Here is a 22,547-nt window from a genome sequence, read left to right as displayed (position 1 = left end):
AGTTATGATACACGTATGGTATAAGTATAACTTACACTTGCCTGCAGGTACCACACACTTATCGTGTATATACAATTTGTAAGTACAGTAGTGTTTCTCGTTAGTTACAGTATACATACACCATATGTGCCGATCATTAACTTACACTGGCCAACAGGTACCACACGCTTATCATGTATATACAATTTGTAAGTACAAGTGTTTGATATTAGTTATCATGTACACTATAAATACCTGTCATTTATCCTAACTTGCCTGTAAATACTAAATACTTATATTGTACATTTATTTGTAAGTACAGTAATGTTTCCCGTTAGTTACATTTTACCTACACTATAAGTATGTATATGTTATTACCCAGTACTTACCTAGAGTTACATAATAACTACCAAGTATGTACTTCTGGTAAGTACAGTAATGATACCATTTAATGACCATGTAGATACCTAAAAGTAAGTACCAGACATTTGTTGGTAAGTACAACTTATTTACCATATATGTACAAGGTAAGTACACGTACTGTAATATAAAGTGCAACCGTTCGATAGCCTGCTGATAGACAGACTGGCGTTTGATACATTGACCATGATAAGGTGCTATTGAAGATTGTGTGTAGTGCAAAAGTACAAAATGTAGCTAGTGAATAATGCAGGGACTTCTGTAAAGTTGTGCCTTTTGAATTGGACATTATGAGCGCGTTGTTACATGGTATGTCATTGAGAGCAGATCGAGGGGAGCTCGCTGTGTGTGCGTGTGAGGTTAATACATACTGTGTGTAGACGAGAGAGAGAGAGAGAGAGAGAGAGTCCCTGAGTATATGTTGCATGTTCTCTTATTTGTGTTTTTTGTTTTTTAAAGAAAAAACATAAATTTATGGAAAAATGTATGGATTTATAGCGTTTAAAAAAATAACTTTCAATTTATAATCAACAATATTGTTGTTTGATTTAATAATCATTATTCAACATGTTCAGACTGAGCAAAAAAACTATTTTAACAGAATAAATTGAATATTCACAAAATGTGTGGGTCTAGGTAAAAAATTTACTTTTTCTGAAAACTATTGAAATGGATTTATAGCGTTTTGGAAAAGAGCTCTTCATTTTTTATGTGGTACGTGTTTTTGTGACTTTTCATATCACTACATTATGACCAACAGTAATTGTTTTATGAATGTTATTCCTGTGACGGACAAAATTATATTAATCATATTTAATAATGAATTAATAATTTCAATGCTCTTTCTGTGTTTGTGTAATGTTGAGATTATGCTGTAATTAAACACTTTTGCACAACGTGTGAGAATCAGTTCATACTTTTTAACTTTTTTCTTGCATCTAATTTGCTGTTACTGCTTAAATCATAAACAGGAACAGTTTAAATGTGACACCCACATGGCATGTATTGTGTGCTTAGCATAGAGTGTAAAATTGTTTAATTTGAGCAGCATTTTCCATGGTGTGTACCTGTTTATTTTTTTAGACCCTGCTTGCTATTACTGTTTGAATCATGCTGTTTAACCGTGTAAATGTTTGCTTTTCAGATTTCAAATAAGATGATGGACTGGGAGTGCAGGGTGTGCAAAAAGATTCATCGTTCAAGACTCCACCTCCTCAGACACTACAGACTACAACATAAACACTGCTCAAAAATAAGTCCACTTCCATGTATGTATCTTGATTGCCCCTGCATGTTTCACACATTCGGTGCATTTAAAAGTCACATGTGTAGAAGCCATGTAACGGATGGTAGCTGTAGTACCAATCATAGTCAGACAAGCATTTCATTTAAATGTACTCTGTGCAGATGTGAACAATCTTTTTCTGAAGGTGCACTTTTTAGTCACCTCAGAGGACATCTTAAGAGCCATGAGACTGTTGTTTGCCTATATAAGAACTGCAGATACACCACGAATGTGTTTTCATCATTCAACGCACACAAGAGTAGGGTACACAATGCTGATAGTCTTTCAGATCTCCATGAGAGGGTTAGGCCTGGCAAACTCGATTCCTTTTAGGGATCCGGGTTATTGTGAGTCACTCACTAAAGTGATCCGGGTTGTGTGAGTCACTTGAGTCATTTGAGTCACTATTGCTAAATCGCCAAGGAAACTCAGGACAGACCCACTTGTACCTGGCTGATCCACGCAACTCGAGATTCTCAGAGCCGGAAACATTGCAGATGTAATGTAGTGTCCCCTGTGTCCCTGTGTTCTGTTATTCTGGTGTTTTGGTTTATGCTTATGTCTCTGTGTATTATGTGGTTTACTTGTGTTCCTAGTTGTATCTCCCTGTGTTAAATAGTGTCTCCGCCCCCTTGTTTGTTACCATGGTTACTCATTGTTCTCATGCTCATGTGTCATGCATTTATACCCTGCCTGTTCATTCTTTGTTTGTCGTTCGTTGTTTGATGTCGCATGTCCCTAGTGTTCCCTGGTTCTTGTTTTGCCTTGTTTACTTTTATGTTTCACTGGAATAAACTGCACTTGGATTCGCCTCTTGCCTCATCATGTCTTACCTGGCTTCGACCCGTAACAGCAGACTCGCAGACCATGGGACTCATGAGACTTCACTCGCTCTACAGCAGCCGGTTAGTGGATCTATAGAGCGACTGAAGTCTCCTCAAAAGCAAATCCACAACAAAAGCCTTTCACTTCTGAAAAACATGCTTATAGGTTTTAGATTTGGTGTGTATGGTCGACCATTTAAAAAAATAGGCCTAATAATAATAGCAAAATAATATAGAGAAAATTTAGAAAAAACTATGTCCTGATTATGTAGCCCCCGAGCCGGAGAGTCTCGTGTCTGCAATGTTTCCGGCAGATCTGCGAATCTGCAGTGTTTCCAGCTCTGATTCGAGAGACGGTTCGCGGGTTACAAGCCGGTTACAAGTTGAAAGATTCTCGAGTCAGAGCAGATCCGCATGTCTCTCGAGTCCGCATTGTTTCCGGCTCCGAGTGATAATCTCGGGTCAGTTTTCGCGCAGATCAGCCGGTTACGAGTGGATCTGTAGAGCGGGCGAAGTCTCATTAATAATGTTGCAAGAGGTTTGTGTGTGTGGTGGCGCTGTTTATGGTTTTACATTGAATTGTAGTAGGACTCAACTGATCTGGGTTAATGATACTAGAGACTCGCGACTCATGAGTTAATTTAAAGATCCGGGTGAAAGATCCGAGTGAGTCACGATTCAAACAGGTCTAGTTGCCTATCCAGAACCTTGCCTATCCTACACTCTAAAAATGGCTGGGTTATTTTTTAACCCAAAATGCTGGGTTGAGTCTGTTGGGTTGTTTTGCTGGGTTATTTTTTTACATTTTAAACACTTTTTGGGTAGTTTCAGTTTTCTAGGTGTTGGGTTAAAACTGCTGGGTTATTATGTTGGGTTGTTTGAAGAGGCTCATGTGCTTCGCACCCTTGATGTTTGAATGTGCTCAGCAACGGTTGTCGTGAAAGGACAGAGTCACTGGAAGCAGTTGTTTCAAGGTAAGTTTATATGTTTTTGTGAACATTTCATGAATATAAACAAGATTATAACATTTTGCGAGACAGCAACATGTTAATTTATACAGACTAAGACAACGGGTGTAATTTGGAGGAATGACGACTGTTACCTCAGATCGCCATTTACACAAATTGACTCGAATAATCGTTCTAAGATGTTTGATATGGCATATTAATAAAATTAATAAAATCGGTGTTACAAAATTCCCATCACACGGTTTTGCTTTCTTGTCATTCGATATGTAACGTTAAAGACAGACCGCAAGGCGCGAGCACATGTTAACCGGCGGCGGAGGATCACGGAGCCGGCGGGCGTCTACTCTGTCACTGAGGCAGGGAAAAGCAGCACATTCACTTCACAGTCGGTACGGCAGGTAACGCGTCGATAAATGAAAACGAAACAGCGTTTCCAAGAACCGGTGTCTTGTATGTATATTGCTTGTTCCTCTCTTTTAAAATGAAACAATAATTTAAGTGTTTGGACATGAACTTGAAAATATAAACGTATTTGTCACCAAGACGGAGGCTGCGTGGAAGTGACTATCGGTTAACAAACATGTATGTGTTATATGAAATTAGATGTGTTATTGAGTCGTATTTAATTACTATTTTATATTCATTTCATAATATTTTTGGGTTTTTAATAAATACAATTTTTTAAATAAAATAAGGTCAGAAGTAACAGAGTGCAGAACAAATGTGCAAAGTGCCTCAAGTGCACGGAAACAAAACACAAGCCAAATAGTTAAATCAGATAACCCAGAGTGATTTATAAATAAAAGAAATTAAAGAAATTATTAAAAGAACGAAAGTATAGCCGGAATTGCCAGCTTTGTCTTTTAAATGTAGAAACAAAGAGTACATTTATTTACGTCATCTGGTTGGCTTCTCAGAAATGAACCATGGTTTATTAACATAGAAACCTCTTATGGATGTGTAGCCCCATCACAAGGGTTGTTGGCAGAGCCGGACAGTAACGGAGTACATTTACTTGAGTACAGTACTTAAGTACAATTTTGAGGGATCTGTACTTTACTCGAGTATTATTTTTGGGGAGTACTCATGACTTTACTCAAGTACATTTGAGAGGCAAATATTGTACTCTTTACTCCACTACATTTCTATCCATAAATGTGAGTACCCGTTACTTCTTCTAAAAAAAAAGGAAAAAAAGAAACATCTCAGAAACACTTTTCTCAAACGTGATTGGATTGTGCAGGCGCCACTGATTGGGACAGCCTATCAGCTATCACCTTCAGCTTTCTGCCAAAGTCCCAATAGTCAGATTTAGATAAGAGAAAACCATGGACGAAACAATGGATGAAGACACAGCAGGTCCATCCTGGGAATGTGACAACCCGTGGCTCCACCTCGCCAGACTATTTTAATTTTCTAATTAAGTTAATGATAGTTTTCGCTTTAAGTGTTTGCTGTGTTTACCAAAACAAAACTTCATCACCACTTACAAAAATTCAACCCCTTGAGAGCGGCAGGGATCACTGGTGATCCCAGATTATTGTTGTTCAAAATTCATTACAAAACATCACACTCTTACTTGATCTGGACAAACTCAGCATCACAAGACAGGTTTAAGACTCCAGCTTCGACATTTGACCACTGTTTGTTATTAAACTGGTTTGCAGTGACATTAATTTCTTAATTTATGCCAGGAGTGCAAAATAATTAATCTGTAACGTTCGTTATTTTGAATAGAAATCATCACTCATAAAACATTCATTCTCGTCTTCTCCGGTTTATTTGTATTCAAATACATAAAATATACAGAATCCGCCAGGGCTATTAGTACAATGGTGCGCATATTTGGAGAAATAATGATTAATTATCACATGTTAGTAAAATATTTAGTCTTACAGAATAAGATTTCTATTCATTTTCCACTGAATTATGCGATCTGAAGAGCTCAAAGAGCGAACGGAGTGAGATGTGTGTCTCCTCTTCCTGATTCGTGTCAGATTTGACCTCAGAGCTCTATCATTTGCTGTACAGCTGTCAATCATCTCACATGGTTCAATGTGCACTGGCAGTAGTAATGCAAAATTTAAAAATGTACTCTTGTACTCTTGATACTCAAGTACTTTTAAAAACAAGTACTTTTTACTTTTACTTGAGTAGACATCTGACTGCAGTACTTTCACTTGTACTTGAGTAAAATTTAGCAAGGGGTAACTGTACTCTTACTCAAGTAATGAAGCTGTGTACTCTGTCCGCCTCTGGTTGTTGGATTTATTAATGCATTTTAAAAATATTTCTGAAAGCTACTTCTTCACATATTATTTGCAGCATTATCATATGCTGTATATTAATATATTGGGAGAAAGCTATGTGAAATCATATAATGTGTGCACCCATATGCGGCCAAATTGAATGATCCTCATTTCATAACACATCTGCGACGATTCGACTGTGAGATTGGTAGTCGAATCAGGCTTCTCCTATCGATGCATCGAATCTTCGACTATTCAGGGTCACCCCTATACTTTAGACTGAATAAGAAAAAGAAGTGTCCATAATGTAGCATAAAAGATAATTCCTGGCCATAATTTTGTCCGCATGTCATCATGATCGGATTTACGGCTCCATTTAACACAAGCATTTTAACTTACCTCATCTGTATTTATTTATCATCGAATGGTATGTAACTAGCTTACCTTTTGATGCATTATTACCATGTTTTCGTAGCACATCCTTGTGCTTTCTTGCAATGTGCCGCTTCAGATTCCAGGATGAATATTTGCTAACTCTTACAGTCTCTCCGCAGTCCCTTTCAAATGTTTCTTCCTGCTCAATCTTAACTTTGATTTTTACTTTACATTTATGTATAAGGTTTGAATTCCATAACTTATTGCTAAACATTTTTACAGATTCTCGAACTAGCAAATTATCAAAGGGCGTTCTGGGCGGTGACGAGCGGTGCTGAGCGAGCTGAATTTTCGGAAAGGCACTCTGATGGTAATATTACCGCACCGCTCAATGCTCCGCTTCCACTAAGCTCCGTTCACATGCTCGCTCTGAAACATCAGGTAAAGCGCACAGGCTCTCAACTGAAGGAATACATATGCCTACAAATCAAATGCTTTGGTAAAGTCTCACAAATTAAACATTGAAGTCCATGTTGCATAAAAATAAACACTGAAGTTTATAATTACCATGTTTTTTTTTACAGTGGGTCATAATATATCATATTTTAGTTTGTCAGTGCGTTTGTGGTGTTAGGAAGTGTTTGCGCATTTCTGCACTAACTCAAAATGTGCATACACCACCTCCTGAGCTGGCGTAGGATTTGAGCGTGCCATACGCCAACGTCCATATTGATAAATCTCAAAGTCACCGTGGTTTTGGGTGTACGCCAGGTGTACACTGGAAATTTGGTGTACGCACTTTTGATAAATGAGGGCCATTGAGCACAATTACCCACTTGTAATGCCACTGGAGTATAGCTTGGCACAATCAGGACATTTCAGTATGCATGTTCCTGTTCTAAGAATGATTCAGTCTTTGTTTCGAAATTCTGACATTCTCACCAAAATTACTACAGAAAAATTAGAATTTGGTTGCTACAGTTCTCACACTGATGGAACTTACTACCAAGCAAATGAGTTACTGGCTGCTGAAGAACTAAGACTGTCACTGCAGCTATATATTGATGATTTGGAAATTGCAAATCCTCTAGGGACATCTCACAAAATTCACAAGCTGTGTGCGGTTTATTGGACCCTAGCCAATTTGCACCCTAAATATCGATCAGCATTACATTTCATTCAGTTAGCTATGCTTTGTAAAGTAACCAACATTCAGACGTATGGTTACTCTACAGTACTTGCACCACTGTTGCGTTATATCAAAGTTCTTGAAGAGGATGGGGTCTTTATTGACTCACTCGGTCGAAGTATCATTGGAACAGTGTTTTGTGTTTCAGCAGACAATTTGGCTGCTCATGGACTGGCAGGCTTTGTCAAGTCCTTCAGAGCAGGGAATATTTGCAGGTTTTGTATGGCTACAGTTGAGGAACTGCAAGTAAATGCAGTGAGTGATGGTACATTTGTCCAAAGAACTAAAGCTGAACATGACATTCTTGTCCACAGTGTAATGCAGAACGACTCGGTTGCCAGTCACTATGGAGTAAAGGGAGAGTGTGTTTTACATGCATCACTAACACATTTCCATCCCATTACTGGTTTCCCACCAGATATACTTCATGATCTTTTGGAGGGTATAGTGCCAACAGAGTTGTGTCTTTGCATTAAAGAGTTCATTAAAGAGATCCATTGCAAACACTTTACACTGGAATGGCTGAATCAAAAGATTATGTCATTCCCTTATCAGTTCACAGATAAGGTTGATAGACCTAAGTCCTTACCCAAAACATTCATGTCTAAAGGCACCATAGGGGGTAATGGGCATGAAAATGCCACCTTGCTTAGATTGCTTCCTTTACTTATAGGAAATGCAGTGCCAGAGGCAAGCGGCCCATGGGCAGTGCTGATGGAGCTAAAGGATTTGGTTGAATTGGCATTATGTTCATTGTTCACAGAGGAAATGATAGACTATCTGCGATGCAAAATTGCTGATCACAGGCAAGCATTGCAAGAAGCTTTTCCTGAGTATAGACTGCGGCCGAAGCATCATTATGTCGAACATTACCCTGACCTTATAAGGTGCTTTGGCCCCTTGGTACACCTATGGACAATGCGGTTTGAGGGGAATCGTCACTTCTTTAAAAGGGTGGTTCATGATGCACAGAACTTTAAAAACATTCTCAAGACAATGGCAGTCAGACATCAGTACATGATTGCTTACCATCTCAGTTCAGACTCCTTCTTCAAACCAAAAATACAAACAAGTGCTGCTAAATCGGTTTCTGTGTCAACCTTAACATACATTGTCCAAATTAGGATAAAAAATCAGACAATGAGTGATTCAATTTTCACCACCTCAAAAGTCACAGTTGATGGTACAGATTATGTAAATGGCATGTTTGTATCAGTGAAAGACTGTGGGGGATTGCCAAAGTTCTGCAAAATATCACAGATCTACTTGGTAAATAATGAGGTTTCTTTCCTCTGTACTGATTATGACTGTTGGTATGTGGAACATCTTCAGTGCTACGAACTGACCCCTACAGTATTAGGACATAGTCTGTCTTTCCACTTGCACTCACAGTTAAATGACACATTGACACTGTGTGTGTACAGAGTTGAAGGACGCTTACTGCTGAGTCCAAAGAGGTTCATACCAGTTACACATAACGGACAGAAGTGAAAGGTGGGTTAAATATGTATTTTATGCTGTGTCTGCTTACAGTAAAATTTCAGAATTACTTTGATGCTCTGCACGGAAAATGATCCCATGATTTTTTTCACCACCAATCGGTTCTATGTGTATATTACTTTGTTCCTTTAGCCAAATCAATACTAGCCAGTTTAATCTTCTGGTTTCTCCGAGGTTTACAATGGAAGGAAATGGTAAAGAGGCTTAATAAAGGCCTTCTGAAGTAAAGCATTGCATTTATGACGACAAATATATTTGTAAAACTTTATCAACAGCAATTTTTTGCTTACGGTAACAGCCGAATGTGCAAATGTGAGAAGTTATGCTGAACTGGTAACCTCTGACCCAACGTATGATTTATGCATAATCAATTTCTTATATCTACGGTATCTGACTTTTTTATAAAAGACCTTTCATTAAACATTGGTTATGAATTAGAAGTGTACAGTTTCAGCATGTCCTTTTGTGCTTCCATGTTTCTCAGTTCTCAATAGAGTTTATTCTAGAAATATAAATGTTTTTCTTAAAAAAAAGTATGTTTATAATGGATAGATGTACTTTTTTGCACTTAAAATATCCCATTCTCTTCCATGATAAAACTGTGAAGAGCCAAAATGTTATTTAATATAACATGAGACCCTGTTCATTTGAAAGAAACAAGTGTCATATACTTATGGTTGGAGGGCGAGTAAATTATGGTATAATTTTCATTGTGGGGTAAGCTATTCCTTTAATAATTGTAATGTTGGCTTTTTTTATACAGCACATCTGTAAGCATTGACTCTTGTGCAATGATCCTACGTGTTGTTCAAGCTGACCGTGCAAGGAAAATTAAACTTAGTGCATGACCATCCTCTGTCAATGCTCTCATTCAAACTCTTAAAGAACAACTTCAGCTGGACCTTGAGTTCAGACTACAATATGAAGACCCTGATTTTGATAATCAGCTAACTTATTTGGATGACATTTCTGACTTGCCTCAAAAGGCAGTTGTGCATATCCTGCCAGTGGAATCGGTTATCTCCACTACATCAACTGTCATTCTCTCAGATGTGTTAAACCCTAAGCGTAATAAGATATGCCCACGTTAGGATTTTCCAATTCCACAGTTTCCTTACGATGTCGAGCTGAGACTCAGACAGTGAAATGCTGATTTTGAAAAAAACGTAAAGAGTCTAAAGTTGACCAGAGACCAAAAACTTGACATTTTAGAGAAGCTTGGCTCAGCCCTCTATGATTTTAAGGCATACCCAGATGACAGAGAAGTAGGAAAGGTAGCAGAGGTCCTCATTAAAAAACACCCCTGTTTAAAAGAGCCAGGCTCTGACACTAGTTGGAACGGCTGGAAAACAAGCATTAAGTTTAAGATGGGCAACTTGAGAAGCAAAATTAGGAAAATCTCGAAGTTGCTGTGAATTCTGGAAAAAGAAGCCAAACCCACCCTGAGAATGAACCATCACATTCCAAAATAAAGAAACCAAGGCGTTCTGAGGTTAACTATTTGCCTAACTTTCCTGTGGGGGAGGATGAAGCATCGTTGGAAACAATACGACAAGAAATTGCCTTAGAAGTAGAGAAGAGAGAAAATAAACCTTAGTGTCATCCACAAGAAAATGGAGAAAACATTGGCTCTAAGACGGCAGACCATAGTAAACACCAGCCCATCTGTAAAAGATTTTCTGCATCTCTGGCCTGCACTGCGTGTAACATCTGAGGTAAAGAAATTAATTAGTTGTACTGTATGTCTTGCTAAATGTCATGTGATGTGAATTAATTTAACTAAATTCTTTTTTGTATAATTCAGCTGTTTGCGGAGTTCCAACGTGTTACCAATGAGAACCTGCCCCACAATTTCTACACACGACTGGACCACCACTTGCCTCGTTTAATGACCATTTTTCGACAAAAAGCATCCAAGACTGTCAAGACCGCAGATGCATTAAAGTGCCCATATTATGAAAAACTCACTTTTTCTGGGTTTTGGGGTGTTATTTTGTGTCTCTGATGCTTCCACACGCATACAAACTTGGAAAAAAATCCATCCATGCTGTTTTGAGTGAGATACAGGTTTCTGAATGTCCTCTGCCATGAGTCTCAGATTGCGCGAGTTCAAACTCAGCTCCGTTGTGACGTAACTAGCCATTTCGTCACATTACGTTTGAATTTTCCCGCCCACCACCCCACTCGCAGGTCTCCACCCACCAGGAGCTAGAGAGAGCACAGAGAGAGCAGTCACTCCTCTATGCTGTTATCATGGCTCACGGAAATAACAGCGCTATTTGGATATTATGGATTATACTCCCGCCTACTTTTAAAAACAAAGTTTAAACGCGTGTTTATTTAAACCTAAAATGTGATCTCATATACAGTGTGTTACGACGCAAATGTTCCTCAGATTGTAGGCAATAAGACGTTCATGCGAAATCTGATGTAAACAACAGATTATGTAGCTTTCATGGATTATACGCATTTGTGGACAAAAATGGTCATTGAATGTATTTTATTGGACTTTCATGGATTATTCACACATCTGTTATTGTTTGTATATAGTAGGATATATAGATATTTCTTGCAGGCTAGATAGTTTGCAACGTAGTTTCGAAAGTTAAAAAAAATTTAACGGCTTTATTTTACAATTCTACATGAACTAAGTAATAGTGCTTTGCCAAACTAAAAGTGTTTCGCCAAACTAACCGAGACCGGGCCTTACCGATCCAGCTTTTCTGACGAGGCCAACGTACCCCCGAGTCTCTTAACTTTACGGTCCAGACCTCCCGCTAGCTTCTAGCAATTAGCACGCGGCCCACAAGCAGTATACATCCCCCGCCGGGTCTAAATTTCTGTCATTTGCGAAAATAATGCGTTTGAAAATGTTTTATAACGGGAATATGTTAGCATTGTCCAGGGAAAACGCGTTTATTGTTGAAACACCTCACAATTTACTCTGGAATCATTGTGTGTCATGATGAGTTTCTTCTCCTGGAGTGTACTTATTAGTGATTCTTTTCTGCTTGATTTGTCTGTTAATAATATATAAAAATAATAACACAGTATGGTCTGTACTGCTCACGATACCACTGAGCACGAGCACGGGCACATGACGTTAGTAGTGGGGCGTGATCAAAGGAGCAGCAGCTCATAAATATGTAATGATTAGCTCAAAACGGCACAATCTGAAATGCCCTGAAACAGAGGCTCCTAGAGATGGGTAACAATCTTTTCCTACAAGCTATTTCGAGCAAACAACTTTTGAAACATGCTTTATGGAACTCATACACCTTGTGGAAAAGCAGTCATAATATGGGCACTTTAACAAATCTTTTAAGAGTGCATGATGGACAGGTATGTAGTGTCATATTTGGCAAAGAACAAATGTACATTTTATTAGGGCTGCACGATATATCAAATGTGATTTTTCACGCGCATTTGACAGTAAAGCCGGTTCCTTGATAAGTAATAAATCGCCATCAGCTGCTTTCAGATGGAGTGGCAGGGAAACATCGCATTCCATAATTGCGGATGAATAGTCTGCGATTATACATGCAATATTCCCCTGCTTTTCAGTGAACTACAGCTCTGTGTAGTAAATGCCACTCCATCTAAAAACAGTTGATGGCGATTTATTACTAATCAAGGAACCGGCTGTACTGTCGAGATGCACGTGACAATCCCATGTTATTTTATCGTGCAGCCCTACATTCGATTTTCCTTGTGATTGTCACAAATTTAGTCTTCACAGGAACAGCATGATGTGAACACACAACGAACTACTGTTATCAGAGCTCTTACCAAAATGACAAAATGTCACCACCATATCGAATGGCCTAAAAGTGAGTAAATAAGTTGACCAAAACTGTTTATCTCTTTAATAATATTATAATTCCTAATAAGTGATGTAGCAAATACTGGCAGCATCATTTTCATGTTTTTTTATCTTTTTTGTTCCTGTTTTTTTTTTTTTTTTTTTTTTAAGATTCTGAAGTGCTTATTGAGAATGGTCCAGTGGCTCTACTTACGGTTGTGCATTACAGCCCTAATGCCCCACTGCATTTTGACCCAGTAAATGTCTCTGTTGTTCATGAGGATGAATTGGTCACCACCCACAACCAGCTTCCAGAGGCCTTTCTTGTCTTGTTTGGATTCTTGTATGCTCTTCACATACAATATCCTAAAGCAGTGTTTCCCAACCCTGTTCCTCGGGCACCCCCTCCCAGAAAGTTTTAGGCTATGTCCACACGAAGCCGGTGCATTCCCTATCCGATCATTTTTTTTCTTGCTCTTAAAAAATAATCCTTAAAAACGAAACCACTGAAACCGACTTAAAAGGGGTGTAGTATAAATGCCGGACCAGTATGGGGCGCTGTAATTCTGCCACAGATATACACTATACACGGAGAAGAAGACTTTGAGCATGCGCATAACCAACGTATGGTGTTGTCCATTATCGCTTGTTGGTCACCACAATTGCGTAGAAGCAATAGATTTTGCTGTAATAAAGCTAGTAGGCTTTAGTAGCTTCTGTAGCATGAACACAATCGCGTAGTCCGCCGTTATTGTTGTTGCTGTTACGTGTGACGCTTCCGACACGTGATGTCATGACGTTTTCGCTCCACAAAATATACGGATTGCCTGTACAGACGAAACCGCAAAGGTGTCGGTTTCAGATTTATCCACTTTAGGACCCGGTTTCAAAAAATAGCGGATTCAGTCTCCCAAAACGCCGGATCCGTGTGGATGAAACGCCAATACGATAACAAATGTATACGTATACAGTGATACGCGTCTCCGTGTGGACAACCCCTTCGATGTCTCCTTTTTAACACACCTGATTTAACTCATCAGCTTGTTAGGGACACATGTTTACCATTTTGGAAGGAGGCTGATGAGTCGAATCAGGTGTTCCAAACAAGGAGACATCCAAAACTTTCTGGGAGGGGGCGCCCGAGGACCAGGGCTGGGAAACACTGGCCTAAAGAACTTGCAAAAACATTTTAATTTGTGCAAAAAGTTTTGCTTGGCATGGAAGATGGGAAACTGTCTCCTAGCATCCAAACCTTAAAGAACGAGTTGATGATTTGAAGCATAACTAGTACTACCTCAGCACACACAATTTTTGACTGAAAATTCTTAAATGCTGTTAAACAGTTGTTACCTTGAACCCGTTAAAAGGGTAACTTTTTTTATTTATGTGGTGTACTAAACGGAGAATTTAATTTTTGACTAAAAATTCTTAAGCAGTTGTTGCCTTGAACCCGTTAAAAGGGTAACTTTTTTTATTTATGTGGTGTACTAAACAGATAATTAAATTTTTGACAGAAAAATCTCAAATGCTGTTAAAGGGGCCGTGAATTGGTCGATTTTATTGCTTTATGACGTTGATTGATGTCTACTTATGCATTTCGCGTTGTTTTTATATCAAAAACATCAAAAGCAATAAGTAATATGCTATTTTGTAACATGGATTAGTGGCTGTCTTGAGAAATGGTTCGTTTGAAGGGGCGGGCCGCATTGAGGACCTGAACGTAAACACCCACTGCTATGATTGGACAGCTTCATTCCCCGTCATTACATGTAGGGAAATGTTTTAAAAACATTAATGTGATAAAAATAGCAGCCGAACACAAATATGTTTGAGACACAAAAGATTCTGGGTGCTACAGATGATACACATAAATGACAATACGTATATTAAAGTAGAAACAAAACTCGACGTGACTAAATTACCGTATAAAACACAGTAAGCGTGCATCCGAATCTAAACTGCGTCTAATAAATCCTTATCAATAACTTTGTATATTTCTATTGTGCTTGTGAGGTTGCTTTTACATTCACGTAATGTTAAATTCCACAGTTATATGATAAAAAATAAGCTTTGTTGAGTGTTTGACCTTTCAAACGCAACTTGCCTAAATTACCGTATACAACACAGTAAACGGGCATCAGAATCTAAACTGCGGTTGATAAATCCTTCCTTATAACTAACTTTGTATATTTCTACCTTTAAATTACAGTCGTATTGTTAAGTGTTGTACCTTTATTAATCGTTTAATGTTTTTAGTAAATTAAAACAGTCAACAAACGTATTTAGACACGGATGTTACAACAGGACATATCAAGCAATCTCTTTTAACAAAGCAATAGTGAAACGCAGTAACTTAAATAAAGTAAAATGTCTTACTGTGAATTATACTGCTGTGTCATTGTTGTCAGATCCAATATAAGTGGTGCTTCTGAGTCTCTCTGCAAATCCAGCATCGACTTCTTTACAAATGAATCCATGTCCACAACGTTAACAAACGCTCCCCACACGAGCTGGAACTTCTTCAAAAGCAAACTTTATCCAAGCATATTGCTAATGTTAAGTTCCAAGCCTCCGAATTGAAGTATTTAGCTTCTGTGTTGTTCCCATGGTTGTTCCCACGCGGTTCTTTCACAACCGAAAATGCGTTTCCATGGTATCATAACAGATCACCGCGTCAAAATAAAAGTCTCTCAGAAAAAAATGTATTTAAAAAGTCATTTTGGTTAAATTTGTCAATTTTTAAAGACATGTTTACTTACTGAGACACACGTGTCACGCGAAGCTGTGGGCGGGGCTACAAAAGTAGACTTGTCCTTTTGGTTATGGGGAGGTGTTTCAATTCTACTTTGACGTCATAGATTTCCGAATTTTTCACTGGAGTGTTTAGCTGGCTTGGTGCCAAAGACGGTTATATTTCAGTAGCACGGACGTTTTCAGTTCTGAAACTTGCAGGATGTTCATTTAAGTATGATGACCTCTTATATAACAAATTATCAAGTTAAAATTGAGTTTTTGATTCACCGCTCCTTTAAACAGTTGTTGCTTTGAACCCGTTAAAAGGGTAACTTTTTTTATTTATGTGGTGTACTAAACGGAGAATTTAATTTTTGACTAAAAATTCTTAAATGCTGTTAAGCAGTTGTTGCCTTGAACCCGTTAAAAGGGTAACTTTTTATTTATGTGGTGTACTAAACAGAGATTTTGATTTTTGACTGAAAAATCTCAAATGCTGTTAAACAGTTGTTGCCTTGAACCCGTTAAAAGCATAACTTTTTATTTATGTGGTGTACTAAACGGAGAATTGAATTTTTGACTGAAAAATCTCAAATGTTGTTAAACAGTTGTTGCCTTGAACCCGTTAAAAGGGTAACTTTTTTTATTTATGTGGTGTACTAAACAGAGAATTGAATTTTTGACTGAAAAATCTCAAATGCTGTTAAACAGTTGTTGCCTTGAACACATTAAAAGGGTAACCTTTTATTTATGTGGTGTACTAAACAGAGAATTTAATTTTTGACAAAAAATTCTTAAATGCTGTTAAGCAGTTGTTGCCTTGAACCCGTTAAAAGGGTAACTTTTTATTTATGTGGTGTACTAAACAGAGATTTTAAATTTTGACTAAAAAATCTCAAATGCTGTTAAACAGTTGTTGCCTTGAACCCGTTAAAAGGGTAACTTTTTATTTATGTGGTGTACTAAACAGAGATTTTACAATAAATAATTGGATAAATTTTGCATGACTTTCACAGTAAGGATTACAGCAATATACTGTGAAATATACTCACAGCAATTTACTGTAATTTTATATCTGTGATATTACAATGCACTGTTGTAAAATCTCAACTGTATACTGTAACTTCACAGCTTCAAAGACAAAGCAATTACTGTGATATTACAATACATTACTGGGGAATTACAATCTTTTGCTGTAACTCAGTACAACAAGGCCCTGTACCTTTACAGTGTGTACTGTGAAAGTAATGTACAAGTTGACAATAATTTACTGTGAATTTACAATGTAAACTGTAGAAGTCATGCTCAGGGCCAGCCCTGCGCATAGGCAGAATAGGCAAATGCTAATGGCGCCGCCCACCGCTAGGGGCGCCGGCGCGCCCAAATTATTATTTTTATTAAAAAAAAAATTTATTTATAATATATGTATATGTATTTAAAAATATATGTATATATATATATTTTATTACCAATACAACTTAAATATTATGGATTAAAAAGCGATCGTCCCAGTCCCACAAAGACAAAACTACAACAACATTGCTTCCCGAATCCCCATCCACCCCGGTCTGACTGAGTGAGTGACGCATCAATCTCCCCCGCCCTGCTGAAAAAAGACATCAGACAGTTACCTGTGTTTGAATGTGAGTGAGTGATGGATGGCCAAATTCACTGACACTGATAACTAAGTTATAATTATGTCAAAAAGACCGAAGCCATCTGGTGCCCAGGGAAGAAAAAAAAGAAAAGAAGAGGATGAAAAACGCGAAAAAGACAGAGGTAGGTAATGACATCATGATGTATGTTCAGTTTATCTATGTTGCATTAAGTTAGTTGTATTTTATGGCATTTTTATTTGAATTGACTAAATTAGTAATGTTATATGTTATATATATAGTTCTACATAAAATGTTGCTATATAAACGTAAATCTTTATTTAAAATGAGTTCTTCATAAAATCTTGCTATATAAACATTAATCTTTATATATATATAAACAGCAACATAAAAATTCTATTTAAATAAAGATTTTACGTTTCTCCTCTGTTGCATGGTTATAACATGTCATAAAGTGTAGTTAGTAGGAAATTGCTGCCATGCCATATATTGAAAAACAAACTTAATTTTGAAAATGTAACTACTGTATGCTAGAGAAGTGCTCAATGAAAAGAGTTTGTGCATGAATACCAGATGTTATTATTCTTGCAGTTTGTGTGTTTAAGCTATAATGTGGTTAGGTGCTGCCATATTTTTATAGTTTCAGTATCAACAGCTTTTTAAAAATAAAATGTAACACCCAATGGTCATGTCACAAGTCGGGGTGGACCCAGATGTAAATAAGGTCACGCCCCTTTCTCCACCTCGAGGAGATTCCCAAAGCCACCCCAATGACCAGACACACAAGGTAAGCATAAATTAAAATATACTTTATTTAATTTTACTTAAAACTAATAAATGGGGAAGGGAAAAAGGGGGGACTTAAAATGACGGCCACTCTAGGCTCTCCTCCTTCGCCACCAACTGGATCTTTACACAGTTCATTCTCTTGGCATTCCCGTTGGCTCTCTTTCTCTCTCCACAGATGACTGTTGGGATGCAAGGACACGGTGAATTGATTCTAAGGTTTTCTCTCACCTCTGTGCTGGTTACAGCTTCCAGGTAGGTATGGCTCTCTTTCCACAACTCAATATCTCAGTGCTCACACTGGCTCTCTTTCCCTCCACAGAGGACTGTTGGGATGCAAGGACACGGTGAATTGATTCTAAGGTTTTCTCTCACCTCTGTGCTGGTTACAGCTTCCAGGTAGGTATGGCTCTCTTTCCACAACTCAATATCTCAGTGCTCACGCTGGCTCTCTTTCTCTCTCCACAGATGACTGTTGGGATGCAAGGACACGGTGAATTGATTCTAAGGTTTTCTCTCACCTCTGTGCTGGTTACAGCTTCCAGGTAGGTATGGCTCTCTCCACAACTCAATATCTCAGTGCTCACGCTGGCTCTCTTTCTCTCCACAGAGAACTGCGGATGGCGGGCTTAACGCTGGCTAGCTATGCAGTGCGTTGATTAGACAGTAGTTCGCAAGGAGACGCCGGGGGCCAAGACCCACTCGGCGGACTCGTTGATTGGCAGAGGGGCGAGGACGTCACGCCAGCACACCGGGTCGAGCGCTGCCCTTTCCTCGAGACCCGTTGGTCGATCGAAAACTGGACCGGGGCGCCCTTTCGTCGAGACCTCGGGCCGGCGGATCTCACTCGCCTCCACTCTGTAATGATGGAACAGACACGGGTAAAGTAACAACAGTAGGTGTAACACTCACACACACACAGCCAATCGCACAATTCTTCACCGCCACTCCGTAACACTGTTAAACTGAAGCACACTACAGCATAATTGTACAGATGTTTGCTAGCGCCGTTTTTCCTCTTTGTCGTCCCGGGGCGAGTGACTGAAGGCGGGATTACGTCAGACAAGACACAGCACTCTCACTGCAATACACAGCATTACACAGCACCAATTCAAGTGAAAATTTCTATCATCCAAAGACTCACCCACCACGCTCAGTGCACACAATGACACCCGTCGTCTTCTACTTCGCTCTGGGCGAGAAAAGGGAGATGGTAGACGGCCTAGTGTTTGGTTGTTGTCGTCACTGTAGCTGCTTCCACACAAAACCCTTCGGCTCACCCACCACACTGGGACAGGGGTAGGGCCACTCACTCTCTCTTGAAAACACTCAACAACGATTATATAGGTCAACTGTATCCAAAACACCTACTTCAAGGGATGTAGTTACTCACAATTACTGTCTGCCTTCGTCCTAGGTTGACTTCACGCTGTAATAACTCCAAATGCATGAATGAGGCTTTTTCCAGCCACCATATCACTTCTTCACAGATGCAAACTCACAGCAGCAAGTTTCCCTCTTCCTCCGTTCCTCTCGTCCACGTCAGTGTCCGTCTAGTATTCCACCTATAAGGTTGTCGATATCCTCCTTTGCGTAAATCTATGGTCCAACGAGAGAGAGAGAGAGCAATACGGCGATCCAAGCAGCGTATCCGGCGAGCCCAACTCGGCGCTACGATACACAACAACACTCAGAGTTAACTCTCCAGCGATTTCGGGGGGCTCCTCCTTAAAGATCCACAGCTTGCCTTCCTTTCGCCTCCTGTGGCTCTGTCCTCTTTCCGCTCGCTTCAGCGATCCCCGGATCAACAGAGCCTTCGGGCTCTTCAAAAGGTGCGTGTCTTTGTATTGCCTTTGGCAAAGGAACTCCCCCGTGTCAACCGCCTCTCGTGTACATCGCTCTGTGTCAATCCCTTCCCTCTGTGTTCCAACAGAGCTATTTAAGTGCTTCATTGTGTCCCAGCCTCCAATCACACTTTGCTTAATCGATGCCTCACACCTGTGGCTCGTAAAGCCCTGACAGCGTTGCTCTGGAAACCAGGAAGTAAAAAGGTCCGTCTTCATATGTGGCCCGGTGGGGAAACCTTCCGGGCGGAACCAAAACTTCCCTAACTTTGGTTCCGCCCTTAGAAAGATTGTCACCTTGTGACATCCACATATAATCCTCCTCTTCTCTCTTCAGATGCACTTTTGAAATATCTGAACCCTGTCCCTGCAAATCCTGGGCCACCTGTTGCAGACATCTCCATCTCAGCACCGCCCAGCGATTCAGCAGCAAGCACATCTCTTCCCTCCACTTCAGCACCGCCCAGCGATTCAGCAGCAAGCACATCTCTTCCCTCCACTTCAGCACCGCCCAGCGATTCAGCAGCAAGCACATCTCTTCCCTCCACTTCAGCACTGCCTAGCGATTTAGCATCAGTTTACGAAAAGGCTGCACCATTAGACCCTGCTGACTGGCCATCTATTTTAAATGAGAAGGTAAGAACAGAGTTTGTTCTTAGAGGACCGTATCAAATAAAAACAATTTCACATTTCTGAAACAAAAAGATGGGAAAAGATGTCAGCATGACTATTTTTATAGAGTCTTAGTCAATGGAGAAAAAATCAAAATGAAAGAAGCTGGCTAATGTACTCCAAAAAGAAGGACAGTTTGTACTGCTTTTGCTGCAAAATCTTTTCTCAGAAAGATTTCAAATTGATTAAAGAAGGACTAAAGGACTGGAAAAATGCAAGCCACTTGCTCAAGGTCCATAAGGATGGCCATGAGCACAATACAAACATGGCCACATGGAAGGAATTAGAGGTTCGTCTTGCAAAAGGGTTGACCATAGATAAGCTAGAGATGACACTCGCTGAGGCAGAGAGAAATAGGTGGCGAGAGGTGCTTACCAGACTGGTGGCAATAATTCCGTCCTTAGCTGAAAGAAACATTGCTTTAAGGGGATCCACAGACACATTAAACAAACCAGACAATGGCAATTTTTTTAAAGAGGTGGAGCTTATGGCCAAATTTGACCCAATAAAGAAGCAGCATGTTGGTAGGGTGGAAAGTGGAACTGGAAGTCACACACATTACCTGGGCAAAATAATCCAAAATGAACTCATAGACTCAATAAGCACAAAAATACTGGAAAAAATATTGGAAGACATCAAGACCTCAAAGTATTTCTCCATCATTTTAGATTGCACCCCTGATCTGAGTCATAAAGAACAGCTCTCTGTAGTTGTCAGGATTGTTTCACTGGAAGAAGAATTGCCACAAATTAAAGAACATTTCATGGGCTTTCTTGTGGCAGAGGAGTCAACTAGGGAAAGTTTTTCTGCTCTCATCCTCAGAAGACTACAGGAGCTGAACATCCCCTTTGAGGACTGCAGAGGACAATCCTACGATAATGGTGCCAACATGAAGGGAAAGAATAAAGGTGTTCAGGCTAGGCTGCTTCAACTGAACTCAAGGGCCTTTTTTGTCCCATGTGGTGCCCACTCCTTAAATTTGGTGGTAGCTGATGCTGCTAAGAGCTCACCAGATGCCATTAGCTACTTTGGATATGTAGCCAAATTGTTCAAACTCTTCTCAACCTCCACCCATAGATGGTATATCCTCCTGAAACACGTCAAAACCACCCTGAAATCATGGTCAGAGACCAGGTGGGAAAGCAGGATAGACAGCATCCAGGCAGTAAGGTACCAGGCTGGACAAGTCAGAGAGGCTCTTCTGGAGGTGAGGGAAACTACTCAAGACCCTGTTGTGAAGGTTGAAGCCCAGTCTTTGGCTGGGGAGATTGGATCTTACCGCTTCTCTATTTGCACAGTCATTTGGTATGATATTCTCAACAAGATCCAGCATGTGAGTAAACAGATGCAATCACCATCCATGCAGCTAGATGTGGCAGTTGACATACTGAAAAAAAACAGAGATTCTCTTGACGGCTACAGAAATACTGGATTTTCTAGTGCACAGGCAACAGCAAAGGAAATGTGTGAGGAGATGAACGTGGAAGCTGTAATCAAACAAAAGCGGTTGAGAACCACAAAAAGGCTGGGGGAGGTGAATGACAAATTTGGAGTTCACCTTAACTTTCCCAACATGTCCAAAGAAGAGTTGTTAGAGCACTGTCAAACCCTGAGCACAGCTTTAAGCCATGATGGACAGCCAGACATTGATTGCATAGAACTTGTATTAGAAATGCAAAACTTTCCACATCTGCCATCAAAAAATATGACAAACATTGAGCTCCTGACTTTCCTGCACGAGAAGAAGTTGGTGGAAATTTTCCCCAATATGTGGGTCGCTCTGAGAATCTCTGCCACTCTACCTGTGACAGTCGCTGCTGCTGAAAGGAGCTTCTCTAAGCTCAAACTGATTAAAAACTACCTGAGATCTACAAAGGCTCAAGAACGTCTCAGTGGACTTTCAGTCATTAGCATAAATCACGTGGTCTCACAAAAGCTGTCTTATGATGATATCATAGATGACTTTGCTGCTAGAAAGGCAAGGCGAGTAAGGCTGTAGAACATTTGCTATAGCTTTTGCATATAGTGCATTCAAGTTTGTGTATAGTTATTTATTTTTTGTGCAATGTTCTTATTTATAATTTTTGGAATGTTACATATGCTGTAAGAAAGGCAATGAAGGCAAGGTCTATGTAATATAGTTTTTTAATATATATATATATAGTTTGTGTGTGTTTCCAAAATATTTTCAAAATAAAGAAAACAGGACAAAGCTGTGCAGTTTGTTTCTGTGTAAGTTTATAAACAAAATGATCGGAACACAATTGTCTAATTCCAGGGGCACCAGGTGAAATCTTGCCTAGGG

At 39.5% G+C, this 22,547-nt stretch overlaps 1 protein-coding gene and 1 long non-coding RNA gene across 2 annotated transcripts; both read left to right on the top strand.

The window, feature by feature from the left end:
* Window positions 1-798: 798 nt before the first annotated feature.
* On the top strand, window positions 799-9,864 carry LOC141349767 (uncharacterized). The gene is made up of 3 exons (XR_012357793.1): window positions 799-1,667; window positions 8,714-8,783; window positions 9,553-9,864. It is a non-coding gene; the product is annotated as an uncharacterized lncRNA (long non-coding RNA).
* A 10,643-nt stretch (window positions 9,865-20,507) lies between these two features.
* LOC141349806 (zinc finger MYM-type protein 1-like) lies at window positions 20,508-22,241 on the top strand. Its single transcript, XM_073853974.1, has one exon. It carries the CDS (start codon window positions 20,508-20,510, stop codon window positions 22,239-22,241), a length of 1,734 nt encoding a protein of 577 aa, XP_073710075.1.
* Window positions 22,242-22,547: the final 306 nt, after the last annotated feature.

This window comes from Misgurnus anguillicaudatus, chromosome 15 (genome assembly GCF_027580225.2).
Source record: "Misgurnus anguillicaudatus chromosome 15, ASM2758022v2, whole genome shotgun sequence".
NCBI lineage: Eukaryota > Metazoa > Chordata > Actinopteri > Cypriniformes > Cobitidae > Misgurnus > Misgurnus anguillicaudatus.
The sequence above is the reverse complement of the archived record's forward strand: the minus strand, read 5'-3'. Positions and strand labels throughout refer to the sequence as shown.